The following is a 19058-nucleotide window of genomic DNA, read 5'->3' on the forward strand; positions in this document are numbered from 1 at the left end:
GGGGGGGGGGGGGGGGAGGAGGAAGAAAGAATTCACCTGCTCCTTGCTGGTCTGGGACATCATGTATTCAATTACTCCATCAACACTCCAGTTTGATATACTTGGAACAGGAGATGTTAAGGGAAGAAGAACTTCAACTGCATCACGATTACCTCTCAATGCAGCAACCTGTATAGGCTTCAATCCATCCTGGGACAAACCCAAAAAGAAATCACACTATGATAAATTCCCATAAGGAGATATCGTTTCTTTAGACATGAAGAAGAAGATATCTCAAAGGAAACAAAAAAATCTTAAGAATTAGATTATAGAGCCCCTCGTATGAATAAGATTTCAAGGACAGAAACAAAGCTTATAAAGAAGTGCAATCCCAAACAATACTTGTCTATTTAATTGCCCTTGGTCTATCATACCATTTACAACAGCAATATTTTGCTTGGATTTTTTTTTTCTTCCTTCGTATCTCCAGAAGCACTAATCTTTTCATCTTCTCTTGTAAGCACTCTTGTTGGTAATACTTTACTAAAAAAATAGAGAAGATATCAGCTAGAAAGTTATTTTGCATTTCATCCTCATTTTCTTATTTATATGATTATCTTTTTACACGGCCAGCCCATATACTTCTATATCTTTTACAATAGGATGTTCACAATTCTGACATTGGAACTATATCAACTGAATCAACTTAATCATCAAGCTTGAAATGTAAACATGATTATTGTGCCTATTCATGCTCACCTACAATACTTCATTTGCTCACACAGGAGCTTCAGTTGCTCACACAGGACATGCAAGTATAGGACAGCTTATCTCATCTTCATAATAGTTAACTGACACTGAATGCTGTGACCTAAAAGCATTAACGAAGAAAACAAACATACCTCATCACAACTGTTAGGATCTCCTCCAGCTTTCAATAAGCATTTTATAATTTTTATGCTTCCGTTATCAGCAGCTACATGCAGTGGAGTCGCTCCACCAGCAGTTATATTCGGATTGGCACCTGCCTATGCAAAAGAGATTTAAGAAGTTAGTGAAGACAACCAAACAAAAGAGAGAGAGAGAGAGAGAGAGAGAGAGAGCTATTTAGGATCTGAAGCATGGATAATGCAAATGGTTCTTGCTAATCCAATGTGAAAGTTTAAAATTCAACAGTCCACCAGGTGTGGCAGAAGAAGAGAAAAGCCAAATGGCCTATTACCATCTTGACTTTTTATACAAAGCCAAAACCATACTAAAATCACTGTATAAACATTCTCTTATATAACTTCCAGTCATCTACTAATAAAAGCACAAATTGTACATGCAATTCCATTCCCCATGTACAAAAGCGTCCAGCAAGGTTTATAGGGCCACAACCACCAGACTATTCCTAATGAAGAGTATTAATATGCAACTGGTAATTATTGGGTGGGAACAGAAGCAGCGGAGAAAATTGGATTGAGGCGGCAACTATGATGTTACTTTGTCAATAGTACAAAACAGGTAACATACAAACATGCGAAATCAAAAATGAGAAAGCAGGTGGGATAAGCAATAATGTTATTTTTTTCAGAATACTTATATGAATCATCTGTTGTTCTGTACCTGGATTAAAAGTTCCAAGCATTGAAGTGATCCGGCTGCCACAGCTGACAACAATGGAGTAATGCCGTCATCAGTTTCAGCATTTGGCTGCAACATAATAGGCATCATCAGCTCATGGATAAATTGATTAGAAATGTGGAAAGCAACCATAAATCCATTCACAATTTGAGTTTATTGGCCAATAACGGAACAATGAAAACAGCATGAAGCTGGCTTACGTTCGCATGGTGATCTAGCAAAAGTTTCACAGCATCTTGCTGTCCATGACCGGCAGCCCATATCAGGGGAGTACCAGCATCACTTTGTGATTCCACATCAGCTCCCTTGGATAATAAAAGGTTCATCAGATCTATGTTTCCTGCGTCAAACCAGTAACTTCATTGATCACTAAATTAGAATTTGTACAGCGAAGAAGTGAGAGAACAAGACTTGCAAATATTTTAAAAGTCGAGCAAAGGAACGGGAATATAATTTGTTATTCTGGGGCAATTACAGAACATATCACAACGTGGTAAGTTCTCCATATGGACATGCGAAGGACTACATTTCTGGAAGTGTAACAAATATAAAGAAAAACTGAGGTTTTAAGAAGAGAAAATAAGCAGACCTATTCCGGCAGCATGGTGTAGAGGTGTGGCACCCATAGAACTTGTAGCAGAAGGATCAGCTCCTTGCTCAAGAAGATATTTTGCAGTGTCGAAATGCCCTTGTCGAACAGCATGAATGAGAGGAGTCTCCCCTGAAAAGCAGTAACAAGCATTACTTCACCCATAATAGTCGTCATTATAAAATACAATTTAGATGCAGCAGTAAATGCAAACATATTGCAGCTGGTCTTGCTAGCAGAATAGTCGAGATGAACAAAACAAACATCAATAGTTGCAGCATGGAACTTGCAAGTAATTTGTTCTTAAAGTTTGACTTCTGTTTCAATTCCATCCTCCAAGATTCTACATTGATACACAAAAGCCTCATGATGGTGCCTACATTCCCCTCAAAGGCTCAATTTTTCCACACAACTAGTGAAATACCATTCAAACTATGAGCACGAAATCAAATCCAGATCAAACTTAAGTGACGAAATTTACAAATAATCCTAAAAAAATAAAGCTTTATATTTGCTGCATCATAATCATACCATCATCGTCCTTGGGATCGATATCGAGCTTCAGCTCCTCGAGCAAGTACTTGCACACCTCCGTCCTCCCCTCCCGCGCTGCGAAGTGAAGCGCCGTCCTCTTGTTCGCGTCCTTTACGTCGGCCACCGTCCTCGCCAACCCCTTCCCTCCCTCATCCAACTGCGTCGCCAACTCTACAACATCCCCAATAGATCCAAAGTTACATCTAGCGAACTCGAATTTCACCATTAGAAAAAAGCTTTTTTTTTTTTTTTTTTCTTAAGAAGTAGCGCGATTGCACTCGATAGAAGAGGTAAATTGGTCGAAATAATCCAAACGCTCACTCTGGAAGAGGTCTAGGTTTCCGGCTCGAGCGGCTTCTAGAAACTTCTGTACCTTCCCCCGAACTGATGAAACCAGAGCGCGAAGTATTAGGGTTAGTAGAGGGGGTCGAAGAAGACGAAGAGGAGTTGCGGGGAAAGGTACTATACCTGAGAGAGCGGTTGAAGCATCGGACGCCATTGGAGAGCTTCGCGAGAGGTCGAGTGCTCTTGCGAGAGGGAGACGGAAGGTGAAAGGGTTAAATACGTAAGTTGGGGCAGTAAGAGGGTTTTGGCTGATTAAATCTCAACCGTTGATGAGTTGCGAGAGAGGTGAAGCCTGGAGGCCCTGGACCTTGTTCGATGTGGTTCGGTTTATTTAGGGGTAGTTGGGCCGAAAGGTCACGGGCCGGCCCATCATCAAATTCGGGTCGGGTTTCGTCAGGCTATAGCTAACCAGCTCCCGGCCCAGAACAGCCCTCCTGCCCGGAAGTCACGAGTCACGACCCGAAAGCTTGGGCCGAGTCGGGCCGTGCCTTGCTGCAGCTCGGCTGGAAGCCGTGCCGGGCCGGTCGGCCCATGTGCCACCCGGCCCATTTTACACCCCTAGATTTATCCCAACCAAAAAGAGGACAAGAAAAAAAAAAAAAAAGAACAAAAAATGATAGGCCAATTTGCATAAAAAATTAACTAGTTTTACGATTTTGCAAAAGGGAGTTATTATTTTGAATTTTGCAGATTCGACTCGAATTTTTAGAAAACGATTTGACACAGTAATGCTATAGGACTATTACAAATTGTAGGGTTGTCACAGTAATGTTATTTGTAAAATATATACGAACAAAAAGATAGTAAAAAATAAATAAATAAATATACTTACGTGATTTGACAATTTACCTACATTCGCAAGAAAAGCAACGGAAATATATACTTTATCTCAGGAACCCAGAATATAAGCCTACATGTTTATATTTTTCTAAAACTAAATATATGAGTCGTATGGTTGTTTTTATAACCTTCTTTTGCTATAAAAAGTTTTGAAATATAACAACTTACTAATTATGTTTTTTCAACTTCCTCTCACTACACTTCCCCTTTCATCTGCAAATTAAGCATTCGTTTATATATATAAAGGCATGCATCAATGAATATGCACATATAGCATGACAATTTCAAATTTGCCAACTTTTTCAAAAGTCTTCATACATTTAATAACCTATGTAGCATATGCTTTTAAAATAATACATGCATAAGTTTGATGCGCATGCATGCTACGTACCCCAGTCCAAAGAAGATCAAGTCATTGATGGTCGTTCAGTCCGCTGTAGTAGAATTTGCCACGCTGGAGATTTGTCTTTTTTTTTTTTCTTTTTTTTTTCTTTTTTTTTTGAGAAATAGGTAGCAAGCTATCTGCTTCATTCATTAGGTAAAATGAACTAAGCGTACAATATGAAGACAACCAAGGCCTCCCAGAGAATAGGCGAAAAGTGAAAAACAAAACAAAAGAGAAAAAAAAGGGAGGTGTTAGTAAGGAGAGGAGGGATAGAAGCTGAAGCCCAATTGTCACATCACCGCAAAGAGTTTCAGTCGTTTAGCAAAAGTTTGACACGTTCGAGAGACCGGGTAGCGTTGTGCGTGATTCCGCGAAAAATGACATTGTTTCTGTCTGTCCAGATCACCCACCAAGTCGCAGCCAAGAGGATCAGGCCTTGTGTCCTCGAAGAGTGAACCGGGATGTCGCACGATCCGTTCCAAAGAGTGTTGACGTCGCCCGTGCTGTCATCATGTGTACCCCCTCCTTCCATACTGAGGAGCATGTATCTTACATAAACACATGTGCAGAATAGATGATCACAACTTTTCGTTGGTGTCGCACAGAAAACGCAGTGCTGATCAACGAGCATTCCGCGTTTAAGTAATCTATCAGCAGTGAGTAATCTCTGTCGTAGCAGACCAAATTTACAGATTTGTTAGCCTTGCAAAATTTACAGATTTGAGTCGAAACCAGACCAAATTCTATTAAGATTAATTCAGGATAATTAAATACTTGGTGATGAACTCTTGCAGATGATAGCACAGTAGCACCATACACAGATGAATGAAGATTGTTAAGAATCCGAAATTTGAAAAAGGATTTTCTGGAACCCCAAATTTATCCACGCGATGGATGGACGTCCTAAGTTACATCCATCTGTACCGTACATTCTGCATTCAAAGTTTAAATCTTGAGCTTTGCTATTAGTCTCTCTCTTATATATACATTTGCATATCTATATTTGTTTACAGAGAAAGGATTGTGCAATAGAATAGAATGTCTGTGCTAGCATTTCAACTGAGTGCAGAATGTGTGCTAGATTATGTGTACTTCTCCTTGCCATATGCTCAAAGCGAATATTTCGAAAAGAAGAAATTTATCGATCAATTTAGTTTGTTGCTGGAATAGATTCCTATTTATTGGTATTTAAATTCTTTTTCCTTATAATATGCAACGACTTTTGACTCATCCCTTACTGCTTTTTAATGTCATTATTATTATCCAGCACAAGTGTCAAAAGGAAAACATAAATAAATAAAAAGCAACCAAAGAAGCTGTTCTTGAAAACAAAGTAAGAATCATCAGCAGTAAGCATCCTGCAATATCTTTCTATCTAAACCAACTGTGATGATTGATCTACATTCAGAAAACTTGCCAAGCAATAAGAGTTAAAATGACATTCAAATTAATATTACAACCATTCATTTTCTAATTTTACACGCATTGTTTCAGTCAGCAGCAGCCTACCTCTCTGTAAGACGCTCCTCTAACTAATTAAGTTAAAATCAAAACCCAAATTGATAAAGTTAATGAAGTTCCTAATCCTACACACAGTGGCATCAACAACTCGCAACGTTCTCCCTTTTCTCCATTTTTTTTTATGGTAATTAAGAAAGAAAGCTACGAAACCAACCCAGTATTTCTCAACCATAGAAGAATATTTACAACAAAATTCAAATCTGAGGCTTCGAGAATAAGACGAGGCGATCCGAATATAGAAATTTAGGCAGGCTGATTGAGTAATTTTCCATGGTTGTGCTCGCCTTCGTAAGTAACAATTAGCATCGAGGGCTCGTCCACACACCTCTCCACATGCTTTCTCGCAGGGCAACCTCTCACACTGCTACATTTGTAGTATCCCCTGAAAGAAATAAACAGTAGTATATTCTTTCTCAGAGACTTGAAACTTTGAAGGTAAAACTTTGTTTTATTGAAGCAATAAATATTAAGATACGCTAACATGCTTAAGTTTCTGAAAACATATCAGTAAAGCAAATAAACAAACTAAGTTTCTACCACGGTCCGCACTATTATGTATGTATAAAAGGAGAAAACAAAAGCCTTATTGCACGGCATAAGCAACAATGTTGATATTCGGCTTTGCTAATACCAAGCAATTGAATATAATTTTCGCATGTGCGAAAATTAACAGTATTGTCAGATTACAAAAAAAAAGAAGATCATTGACATACTTACGGTCAAAATACTACTTACAAAAATGTTCAAGGGCTTAATATCTATCTTCTCTTAATCCAACCAGTAAAGTATGATAAAAAGGCCAACTACTAACAGAATGGAGATAGAAGAGTGCAAAGTTTCAAATTTATGCAATTTTATTATGTCAAATTCTTTTAAACACAACAAGAAATAAAGATAAAGATGCATAGAATCAGTTTCTTATACCTAGGATGTGGAGAACCCTTAATTGGCTTCTGCCCATATTTCCTCCACGAGTACTCGTCCGCAGGTATATCAGCAAGCTTATTACTAATAGCAGGAACCTTAATAGATCTCTTCACTCTTAGCTTCCTACAAAAACAACAGAAACACACAAATTCAATCTTTTAATTCACAAACAAAACAAACAAATTTAAACCCGACATATTACAAAAGTCTCATATCAACAACCAAACCTCTTCTTCGAGCAATGACACTTTGCTCCGCTCGCGCATCTCCCGCTCCCATCTTGCCCTTTTCCGAGGCACCTCCTTTTCGGAGGCAAGTGCATATCCATCGTGTTGGACGACTGCGACCCGCTGATAAGCTGAAACGGCGTCTGAAATGGCTTCCCGTCCAAGCTCGCGATGCTTCCGTCCATACTCAACGATGATAAGAAGGACTTTGAGGACGACGCGGTTGCCACCGTGCAATTAGAGCTGTCGAACTTTATGTTTATGCCGCTGTTGCTCCTCCTAAGCATTTCACTCTGTAATCTCTTCTGCTGCTGCTGCTGCTGCTGCTGCTGCTCAAGCTGAAACATCTGATTGAGGTGGAGGCGGTGGGCAACAGGCGGAGCCATTTCCAATACCGACGGGTTCTCTAATAAATACATCCTTTGAGAAGGGAACTTCGCGGTAGGAACAAGCTCTTTTACCGGGTTCTCGACACTATTTCTAGGGAGAAGCTGGAGAGGCATGGGAGAAGGGATTGGTCTGGATGGCATGGGGCTCTCTAAGAAGAGCTTATGGTTGAAAGAGGGGAGAGGATTCTTCACCCTCCTAACCCTTGCATGACCCACCACACCATCATTACCAAGTAAGGAAGCAACTCTTCTGAACCTGGAAACAGCTTCCTCTGTTTCTGCTCTTAGATTTCTGTAAGGGAGGAGTTGGTCTTGGGATTGGGACAGCAGGTTGAGCACTCTGTGGCTCCTCTCTACAGCAGCTCTGGTGGCTTCTTCCACCTCTTCCATCTCAAACCAGCTGGTAGAAGAAGCTCTGGAAACTCCTAGAACTAACCTGGTTCACTAAAGAGAAGTCAAAATCAATGTAGACACAAGGCTTCAAAAAAACAAAAAATTGGGGGAAACCAAATAAACCCAGAAATGATCTTGAAGAGTTGCTCCACACACTCTTTACTGGAAAGCAAATATCACAAATAAAAAATTTTGAATCCACAAATCATGAACCCACACAAGCTAAGAATTGAACAAGCAGCAGGGGCCCAAAGAGTCAGTTTGATGATCTCAATCAACCAAAAAATATATATATAGAGAGAGAGAAAAATAAAATAACCTGTTAAGATGATAAACTAATAAAGGAAAATAAGCAATACCCAGTTGATAAAATTAAGATTATAACCCAGAATCAAACAAACAAACAAAAAAAGATTGATCTCACCATAACAACAACAGCAACAACAAGGAGGAGAGAGAGAGCTCAAAATGAAATACCAACCTCTGGAAACCCTAGAAGCCGCTGAGATCGAAGAGTGTGAAAGAGAGCACTAAAACAACAAACTAAGAAATTACAAATATTTCCTTTCCTTCTTTTTCTTTTTTTTTTTGGGCTTCGCTACCTTAATAATATATATATATATATATAAATAAATAATTATATCAATATCAATAGCTCTAGCATAATAAAATACTAAAAAGGAGGAGATGCAAAAGCAAAGCGTAGACTTATTAAATATTAGATTCGGGGGACGTCCTAGTTTAGAAAATGAACAATGGGAAAATTACGCTGAGACCCTCTCAACCATATAAAATTTTGTTAAAGGCCCCTCCACCATACCCCCTTTTTAAAAAATTTAACACATCTTAATCTCTATTATAAATTCTTTTTACTTGAATTGTTCTGCTCCTCAAAGTAAAAAACTCTGTCCTACTGTCTCAAAGTGATAATTAAAAAAAAACAAAGTAGGGATTGGTGTTTGAGAATAGTCTATAGTGGAGGAGTCTTCGTGCATGTTTTCGCTCCCTTCAGAGATAGTACAACAGGGCTCTGTACTTCCGACAGGAAATCTCGGCCGTTGATTATTTAATCAGGATGAGGTGTGCGATCTGAACGGAGATTAAGCTGCTGTCACAGTCACGCAGCTCTACGGTGGGGGCCCACGCGACGACCTCGTTATTCTCCCTCTGGTTCTCTTTTTTATTTTTTTCTTTTTTTAATTAAATAAATCTTTTTATTTACGTAAATTAGTTTTTTTTTTTTTTTTTGGGTCCTCAGCTTCGACTTTTATTTTTTTTTTAATTTAACTTTTTCTCTTTAGGGGTTTGTCAAAGTTGCCCGTTCAGAGTGAGGGGCCCACCTCTCCCGGTGTAACCGTGTAACCCTAGCGGGTACGTAGCCGTGGCCGTTGCCGGCTCCAGGCGAATGAGGAAGCGACACGTGGAGCACGAGGTCAGAGGCACCCCTTCGCTTGCCGCTTCGGCGTTCGCGTGGGGCCCCACCGTGCCAGTGTTTCGTTTTTTTTTCTGACTGGTGGGGCCCACGGCCCCTGTTACCGGGTTTATTCCGACCCGATCCGGAAGTCAGGTTACGGATTCGGACTCGACTCGGATTCGGGACTTAGGACTCGACCCGCAAGTTAATTGGCTTCCGGATTGATTGCAAAGCAGTTCTTCTCAGATATTAGATTTTCTTTTTCTTCTTTTTTTTTTTTTTTAGTTTCAGTTTTTAATTTTGAACCTAAAAACTGAAATAAAATTCAAATTGAGTTTAACTCAAAGTTCAAAATTCAAGAGTTTGGATAAGAATTGAAATTTCCATTGCCCTTTCGTAATTGCTTCTTGCGGCTTAAAGATAGAGAGCCTTGCCGCACGTCAAATTAATTACCCAATCTCATATAATTTTTTTTGTCCAGCAATAATTGCGAAAAATTGCTGATCATATCTAGTACAGTTAGCTAAAAGTTTACGAGACGCAAATTCAAAATCTAATTAAATCTATATTTTCTAGCTAAATTTATTTTTGGGACATAGTTTCGGCGTAATAATACTTAAAAGCAGCTATTAAGCTGCTCTCAAATTTGACCAAAGTGTTTAATTAGTTGATGATCTAACTATCGTTGGATGCGATCATACCAGCACTAAAGCATAGGATCCCATCAGAACTCCGCGGTTAAGCGTGTTTGGGCAAGAATAGTATTAGAATGGGTGATCCCTTGGGAAATTCTCATGTTGCATCCATTCTTTTAAGAATTTCTCAAAAAAAAATAAAATAAAATAAAAACTATCGTTGTGCGGAGACTTTGCATAACGCATGCTTTTAGGTACTGCTTGCACATCACGACAGTTCCAGAGGCACCGAGAGCATCAATTAGGATACGTTACCTTATGTTACTTTATCAAATAGCACTATACTCTGAGAACCCCTTCTGTGGTTTCGTATTTTTTTATTTTAGTATAGTTTAAAAGGTATCAAGTTAGTATCCTGTGGTTTCACACTTTTTTACTTTAGTACGCTGTGATTTAAAGTGTATCAAGTTAGTACCATGTTGTTTTATTTTTGTATCAAGTTAGTACCCAGTGGTTTTAAAATCACAGGGTACTAAAGTGAGAAAGTGCGAAAGTGCAAAACCACAGGGTACTAACTTGATACACTTTAAACCACAGGGTACTAAAGTAAAAAAGTGCAAAACCACAGGTACTAACTTAATACATTTTAAACCACAGGGTACTAAAGTGAGAAAAAGTGAAACCACAAGGGGATATTTGAAGTTTTTCCTAAAAAAAAGGTTCTGAAATAATATCCAATAATTTTCTGGAGGACCAAACATTTTCTCAAATTGGGATCCCTCCCAGTGCATTTCCTTAGCGGGTCGGAGCGGGAGTTGGATTTTATTCTATTTTCTGTCCTCGTTTACTTATCTATTCGAGATTGGTCCAAAAGAAAACGAATTTTTGGTAAATTTTTGACATATCGCAACAAATCATAGGAAGAGAGTGGTCTTCAGCATTCTGTTCTATTTCTCAGCAGATTGAGACATATTCTTAACAACTAATTTTTTTCCCCCTTTATTTAGGGTTCCCGCTTACTATCCAATTATGAACGATTTAGGGCGAATCTTCACCAACCCAACCCGGATCCATTTGCATCCCTACCCTCAAAACTTGTGAGGAAGACCATCACTCTCAGTCAGGGGAGCCTGAAGTAATGTGTTGCCAAATGGTGAGGCCCAATATTAGGCATGGCAACTTGGGCTCGGAATGTGGGCCAAGTAGGGGCCCACGTGGCTCATGATTGGTGCTGTGTTGTCTCACACTGTGTCACACCTACTCAAACAAACTAAAGTCATAAACTAAAAAGGCCCACCTCAAAACCTTTTAATGATGCATCACACTTAATTATTAATAAAATAAAAGAAGGATTGGATAAGATTCTCTTTTTTCTTATTTTAAAATATATCGCTACGATTATGAGAACCAACGCATCGAGCACTAGTTCACGACACTCTCTAGATATGAGCTAGTGACCCATTGAGCACTACTATTTTAATACACTAATCACTCATATATTCAATTGCGAATAATCTATCATATATAATATCATTGTCATTGCCATGGATGGTTCCACTAATCTCTTTTATACGGTCTCTTCTTTTCCATTTTGGAGTGCAACCAATAAAATTTAGTCATTTGTACTTAATTTTAAGAATGGATCATGCTTATAAGATTTTTGAGAACCAGCGCACTAAACACTAGTTTACATTTTACAACACCCTCTATATAGGAGCTAGTGACCCATTTATTTATACTTTAATTTAATACATGAATCAACGACATAATCTCGATTTAAGATCCTCGGGAACGATCTGTTATAGATAACATCGTTGTCCTTGTCATAGATGGGTCCCCAAATCTCTCTAATGCATTAAATCTCTTCTTTTTCAATTTGGAATTCAACCAATGAAAATTTCTAGTCAAGTTTAAGAAAAGAAAAGTTTCTTTGGAGTCATATGAAACACGAATACACTTGCTTTTCATATGCCTACGGGAAGGACCTATTTGTTTGAGTAAAAGTGGATAGGGGTAAAATTATTTTCTATTGTAAATGATCACCTCTACTGTTAGTTTTACCGTAATAAAGATAACGATTGAAACTTGAGTTATATGAAATAGTGTAATTGATTTTGGCCAACTTTGGACTGAAGTCAATTACGGTAAAGAAAAATGAAGAAAAAAATAATAAAATAATACAATAAGTAATGCTAGTTATATTTAAATATATTTAATTATGGTACTAATTATTCTTCTATTTAGTTTGCATATTTAAAATATGATAAAATTTAATTAGTTAAGTTTTATTAATTCCTTTATTTAGTTTGCATATTTAAAATTTGATGAAATTGATTAGTTAAGCGTTTATACTTTTTAAATTTATAATTTTATTATGGTATTACAATCATTTATGTATTAAAAAATAATTTAGTTGTTTTCGATTATTTTTTTTAATTATATCATATAAGGAATCATTATATTATATTTATTTATTATTTATATATAAATTATAGTTTTTCATTAAATAAACAGCAAAACTGAAGGAATTTTACTTTCGTAGTTATAAAACAAATAGCACGAGGTAAAAATAATTTTTACCGAACTCTACTTTAACCTAAAATTTAATTTCGATGAAATAAACAGTTATAAATGATTGGACACTGATAGTAGCGAAACAGTATTTACTATTGACTGATATAAAAATATATTGAGGACAAAAGGACAAATGATGGACTTACCTTGCAACTTCCCTAAATAAAGGTGATTGTGGATAGGATGCTTCATTGGTCACAGCAAAGACTTAAAAACGATAGTGCTTCCCCGAAAAGCTATGGTGGTGTGAACATTTGTACGAATTAGGTCACATCAATAAAACTAAAGTCTTGCATGGTCATAATCACTAATGAGACCGTTTAACTACAATGTAGCTTGTAAATAAACACATATTTGCATAGCTATACAGTATAGCTACTAATTAAAATTTGGACATTTGAAGTAACACGTTGCTATAGTTATGGATGGCCTTAGATTAGATTGGGTCTAATGGGGCTGATTGAAACCGTCGTGCCGGTTGTGTCTTGAACACGACATATTCATGTACAATATATTTTTCCAATTTAAGATAGGCACTCAAATATAGGCATGCTAGTTCTAACGTATCTGTCACATATAAAATTCTCATACTTTCTTATATTATATGATATAGGACCATTAGGTTGAGGGACGAAACTAGTACTCGATTATGAGGGGGGCCAAAATACATATAAATTAAAATTTTAGCAAACAAACATGATTTACCTAATTAAATTTTTGATTAGAAAATATATTGACTAAATAATTAGTGTAAAAAGACATTACCTTTTTTTTATTTATACTTATTTAACTTCTAATTATTTTATTTATATTATTTCACTCAAATAACTTTGAAATTTACTAAATCTAATAGTAATTCAGTGAATGATTTAATTTCTTAATTTTTACTAAATATAATTGTGACAATAAATGACTATTAGTTAACAGAACTATTAATTTTAATATAATCTTTAATTTAATTAAATAAAAAAATATCTAAAAAATTTAGAAGTTATGAAAATACTAAATAAAAAATAAAAATAAACTCATAGTTGAGAGAATATTATATTAGCGCCAAAAAGTTTTTAAAAAAACAGGTTACTCGTCGTTCTTTTAAAATTAAATAAAAATATATTTTTTAAATTTTTTATATATAAAGTATGCAAATTACAAAAATTTTGGAGGGGACATGGCCCCCTCAGCCCCTGCATAACTTCGCCCCTGATTAGGTCTAATGCCGTTTAGGTACTGATGTTATCGTTAGTTCAGCCCTAATCAAACGCATATTCCAAAATTTATCAGACGTTGTAAGATTTATCTCACATTTTTAGCTAATAATTAACATAATTTCATGAGTAGAGTTACTATGTTATCGAAAGTATAGAGGATTTGATACTTCTGACTTTTTAACCCTTAGATCATACTTTTTAATCATTTTTAATCTTTGGATTAATACTATTACCCTATGGGAACCACTCAAGCTTAGAATACTACTCAACTCTAGGGGGGACCGCAATCATTCCAACCGCACAATTCTTGATCCAATAATCAAAAATCGAAAACATCAAATTTTCTATGCTTCTGATAATATATTAGCTCTACACTAATTTCGTTACCAATTGTAATAATTTGATCCTTTATAGGAATAACTCGTCAGGCTCTGTACCATGGATCGGACAAAAATTTGCTGGGCATCGTCCCCAAACTAGTAGTTTGGGGACGATGCAGGACGATGCGGCTGGGCGCCACGTGACCCATCCGACGGTTGCCCTCCTCTCTCTCCCTCTGCTCCTTTCTCTCTCTCTCTCTCTCTTTATCTCTTAAAACACATGGCATCAATTTTTTTTTTTCTTTCCTTTCATGGGTGCCATCGGATGGGCCATGTGGCACCCATCCGCATTATCCCCAAACTACAAATTTTTGTCCCCATGGATTCAAAAATATTTAAACTCAATTATTAATTTTTGTATGTCCGTGGTATATGAGTCCGCATTTAAAAATTTCATACCCACCCTTCTCACGAATCTCACCCTCAACAGCCTGTGGGGTCATTGATATTAATATATCGACAATAAATCGTGCATCCAATTTCCAGGAAGTTTTAGTCATGCCCGGAATCAGAAATTAGTCAGTAAATTAGCCAATGAGTCGCATGNAAACCGATTCATGCGAACCAAACAAAATTAACCGGATTTGATCAAACCGATTCCCATTCCATACCCAAAATGGATGAACCAAACAAACCCTAAATATAATTGTGACAATAAATGACTATTAGTTAACAGAGCTATTAATTTTAATATAATCTTTAATTTAATTAAATAAAAAAATATCTAAAAAATTTAGAAGTTATGAAAATACTAAATAAAAAATAAAAATAAACTCAGAGATGAGAGAGTATTATTGCCAAAAAGTTTTTTAAAAAACAGGTTACTCATCATACTTTTAAAATTAAATAAAAATATATTTTTAAAATTTTTTATATATAAAGTATGCAAATTATAAAAATTTTGGAGGGGTCACGGCCCCCTCAGCCCCTGCATAACTTCGCCCCTGATTAGGTCTCATCCCGTTTAGGTACTGATGTTATCGTTAGTTCAGCCCTAATCAAACGAATATTCCAAAATTTATCAGACGATGTAAGATTTATTTCACATTTTCAGCTAATAACATAATTTCATGAGTAGAGTTACTATACTATCGAAAGTATAGAGAATCTGATACTTTTCACTTTTTAACCCTTAGGGCCCGTTTGGTTCGAGTTATGTAATATTACAAAGTATCTCGACATATCCAGGTATTTTGGATTTCGGCGTGAGATTACTACTAATGCTACATTAGAGCGTTTGGTTTAATACAGTAATGTAATACTAGATTACAGTGTTTATAGCATTAATATGTTTGGTTCAGTTTATAAAATTTAGTAATCCTGACATAAAAGTATAGTTTTTTTTCAAAATTGCCCTTGTTGTGGTCATTTGAATATTATTTTTTGCGAAAATGACGAATGGAGGGAAGGAGATCGTGATGATTACTTGGGAGGACGACGCAATAGAAGATGATAGGTGTTCGTGCGAGAGAGAGAGAGAGAGAGAGAGACGTCCAGAGAGAGAGAGCGAGAGAAAGCGGCGTGCGAGAGAGAGGGCCGGGGGGAAGGCGAGATAGAGATGAAAATAATGCTGTTAATTAGATTTGGGGTTGTTGGAGGGTAAAATTGTCATTTTACATAATATGTAGTATTAACGGGTTTTAGTAATGCAAGATACACGACCCCCCTCTCGTTAATATTTTCGATGTAATCCTGCTCGATTTGTAATCCTACATTAACGACTAGATTACATAGCGGATTAACCAAACATAGTTATCCTGGCAGGATTGCCTGTAATCCTGCCAGGATAACTCGAACCAAACGCACCCTTAGATCAGACTTTTTAATCATTTTTAATCTTTGGATTAATACTATTACCCAGTGGGAACCACTCAAGCTTAGAATACTACTCAACTCTAGGGGGGACCGCAATCATTCCAACCGCACAATTCTTGATCCAATAATCAAAAATCGAAAATATCAAATTCTCTATGCTTCCGATAATATATTAGCTCTACACTAATTTCGTTACCAATTGTAATAATTTGATCCTTTATAGGAATAACTCGTCAGGCTTTGTACCATGGATCGGACAAAAATTTGCTGGGCATCGCCCCCAAACTAGTAGTTTGGGGACGATGCGGGACGATGCGGCTGGGCGCCACGTGACCCATCCCACGGTTGCCCTCCTCTCCCTCTGCTCCTTTCTCTCTCTCTCTCTCTAAAAACACATGGCATCAAATTTTTTTTTTCTTTCCTTTCATGGGTGCCGTCAGATGGGCCATGTGGCACCCATCCGCATTATCCCCAAACTAAATAGTTTGGGGACAATGCCAGCAAATTTTTATCCCCATGGATCCAAAAATATTTAAATTCAATTATTAATTTTTGTATGTCCGTGGTATATGAGTCCGCATTTAACAATTTCATACCCATCCTTCTCACCCTCAACAGCCTGTGGGCTCATTGATATTAATATATCAACAATAAATCGTGCATCCAATTTCCAGGAAGTTTTAGTCATGCCCAGAATCAGTAAATTAGTCAGTAAATTAGCCAATGAGTCGCATGTCATTTATGATGAGTGCAACTTAAATTTTTGCGAGGGAGATATAAAAGAAAAAAAAAATGATTCACGACTAAGATCAAGATATTTAATCCATAATTTGACTTTACAAACTAATATTCTAGCAAGTAAGATAAACCCACGTGCTCATATCAAGGATACATAACCCCAAGAGTCAACCCGGAAAATTTGTGGCCAATGATAATAACCTCATTATAAGCTCCTTCTAGGAAGATAACATAAAAAGGGATGTGAAAATCATTATTGGCCAAAATGAAAAAAAAAAAAAAGTTGGAATAATAATTCAAACTTAATTAAAATATAGTTACTGTCACATCCCAATAATCTCACATCGAATATAAATGAGAATGTGATTGAATATATAAGAGACTTAGACATTAATAATAATAACTGAACTTAAGCATTTTGGGCTGGTGGTTGGGTCCAACGAGTTATTGTTGTTAGTGAGCTGCGTCGTTACATTTGGTATCAGAGCCAGTTTACCCGCTGAAAATGTGTGGCGAGTCTCGGCTGAGCAAGAGTCTGAATTACAAGATGACCAGCTATGTCAGGGTCTGGATGACAAGGCACTAGTAATAATAATTGGGCTTAAGACTAGTGGGTCAGGTCGGGTCGTTACAATTACAGATAAGTTTAAATCTTTTATTTGATTATGATTAGGATATGTAATTATCCAAAGTAAACGTTGAATTTATTATCTATTATAATTTAGTGGCTATATATATAGTCAGGCATGAATTAATTTGATGAATAAGTCATAGTAAACATGATTGCACAAGTGTTGCCCAAAATGTAATTGCTTTATTAATAAAATATTAGTTTAGGTATCTTCTCCTCCTCCAATATCTCTTCTCCATATTATTTTGATCTATTTTAGATCTTGGGTTATATAATTGGTATCAGCACAAATACCAGTTCTAATAACAAGTAGTATCAGAGAAAATTACGCTTCCAACAAGTGGTATCAGAGCCAGAAAGTACCATGTGACTTATAAACCAGATGACGACATATTCGAAAAAAACATAGATGCACTGTATCGGATAGTTACGTCAAAGTCAACCGACTCATAGCAGATTGACGAAGGTGACGTTCAGGTGAAACCAAAGTGAAGGAATCGCTTTGAAGAAGTTGGCCTCCACATAGCACACGACAGCAGGTGGTTGTGACGACGAAAAGAGAGTGAGGAGAGCTCGTGAAGAGATCCAAGAAGGCTTGACTAGATAGCCAGGAGGGCTAGTCAAGCAAGCCGAAACACAGAAAATTCGGCGAGATCTCGACGAATTAAGGACGTCATTCAAACCGGAAGGTATAAATCTGAAACTTGTTTTTCGGATTTTCAAGTTTCGTTATGTATTTAGATAGTTGGTTTATTCAACCTGGCTTACCAAAGTTCGATAGAACGAACTTTAAACGATGAAAAATCATAATATGATGTTTTTTAGAATCTCAAAATTTGTGGGATGTAGTGGAGAATTGTAATTATGAAAAAGAATTTGGTAGAGAAGAATTTAGTAAAAGAGATAGAGAAATTCTATTATATATTTTTAAAGCAGTGGATCTATCGTTGGTTGAAAAATTTTCAACGATAAAGACGGCACGAGAAGCGCGGAGAATACTATCGAAAATTGGAGGAGAATATTTGCTGGAAGATAATAAAATTCAAGAAAAAAAAATTCAACCCAACAACGAAGATACTGAAGGCCCCAATTTGCAAAGAAATTTGGAAAGAAAAGTCTGATCAAAATCACGAAAAAGATCAGATACGTGAAGAATATGTTAATGATCAAAACAGTGCAACTCAGATTGACGAGAAAGTTCACAAGGACGATATGATTAAAAAATTTTCCATCGATGAAATAATTACGCATCAAGACAAAGAGGAAATTGACTCTTTATATAATGTGAATGAAGAAAAGAAAATAGTAGACGAAAATATAGTATTAAAAATACAAAATTTTGATACGATACAAGACGCACACATTGAAATCAGCGAACCCAAAATATCAAATTCAGATATTCGCAAGAACGTGCAAATCTTTAAGGATGATGTGGATAATCAGTATTACAGGTGGCAAAGATTCTGTGTATGGCAACATTATTGGACGGGCGTCATGTTGCACAACTAGAACACGACGACAACAACAGCGACAGAGATTGCAAAATTAAAGTGTGCGTTTCACGGAGTTCACAGTTTGAAGATAAAGTTTGGATTAAGGAAGGATGTTGGAATAATAATCCAAACTTAATTAAAATATAGTTATAAATAAGTTTAAATTTTTTATTTGATTATGATTAGGATATGTAATTATCCAAAGTAAAAGTTGAATTTATTATCTGTTATAATTTGGTGGCTATATATAGTTAAGCATGGATTAATTAGATAAATAAGCCATAGTAGATATGACGGCATAGATGTTGTCCAGAATGTAATTGCTTTATTAATAAAGTAGTAGTTTAAGTATTTTCTCCCTCCTTCAATATCTTTTCTTCATATTATTTTGTTCTATTTTAGATCTTGGATTATA

General features: G+C 36.4%; 2 protein-coding genes across 3 annotated transcripts in view; both read right to left on the reverse strand.

The window, feature by feature from the left end:
• LOC109722356 (ankyrin-2) overlaps positions 1-3325 on the reverse strand; it is a 5226-nt gene extending 1901 nt beyond the window's left edge. The window contains exons 1-8 of the mRNA XM_020250395.1: positions 3197-3325; positions 3050-3112; positions 2726-2899; positions 2195-2326; positions 1806-1945; positions 1588-1674; positions 882-1007; positions 37-189 (exon numbers count right to left, since the gene is read on the reverse strand). Of these exons, the coding sequence (XP_020105984.1) occupies positions 37-189; positions 882-1007; positions 1588-1674; positions 1806-1945; positions 2195-2326; positions 2726-2899; positions 3050-3112; positions 3197-3227 (906 nt within the window). The 5' untranslated portion in view covers positions 3228-3325. The remainder of the gene's footprint in view (positions 1-36; positions 190-881; positions 1008-1587; positions 1675-1805; positions 1946-2194; positions 2327-2725; positions 2900-3049; positions 3113-3196) is intronic.
• Positions 5723-8407, reverse strand: LOC109728963 (protein WRKY1-like). 2 transcript variants are annotated; one of them, XM_020259659.1, is made up of 4 exons: positions 8237-8407; positions 6974-7798; positions 6744-6869; positions 5723-6201 (listed from the first exon to the last, which is right to left on the reverse strand). In XM_020259659.1, exons 2-4 carry the CDS (start codon positions 7750-7752, stop codon positions 6063-6065), a joined length of 1044 nt encoding a protein of 347 aa, XP_020115248.1. In that variant the 5' UTR covers positions 7753-7798; positions 8237-8407; the 3' UTR covers positions 5723-6062. The 2 variants fall into 2 exon arrangements, with proteins under 2 accessions (XP_020115248.1, XP_020115163.1); XM_020259574.1 differs by having other exon boundaries at positions 6974-7806.

Source organism: Ananas comosus, linkage group 1 (assembly GCF_001540865.1).
Source record: "Ananas comosus cultivar F153 linkage group 1, ASM154086v1, whole genome shotgun sequence".
In the NCBI taxonomy this organism is placed as follows: domain Eukaryota; kingdom Viridiplantae; phylum Streptophyta; class Magnoliopsida; order Poales; family Bromeliaceae; genus Ananas; species Ananas comosus.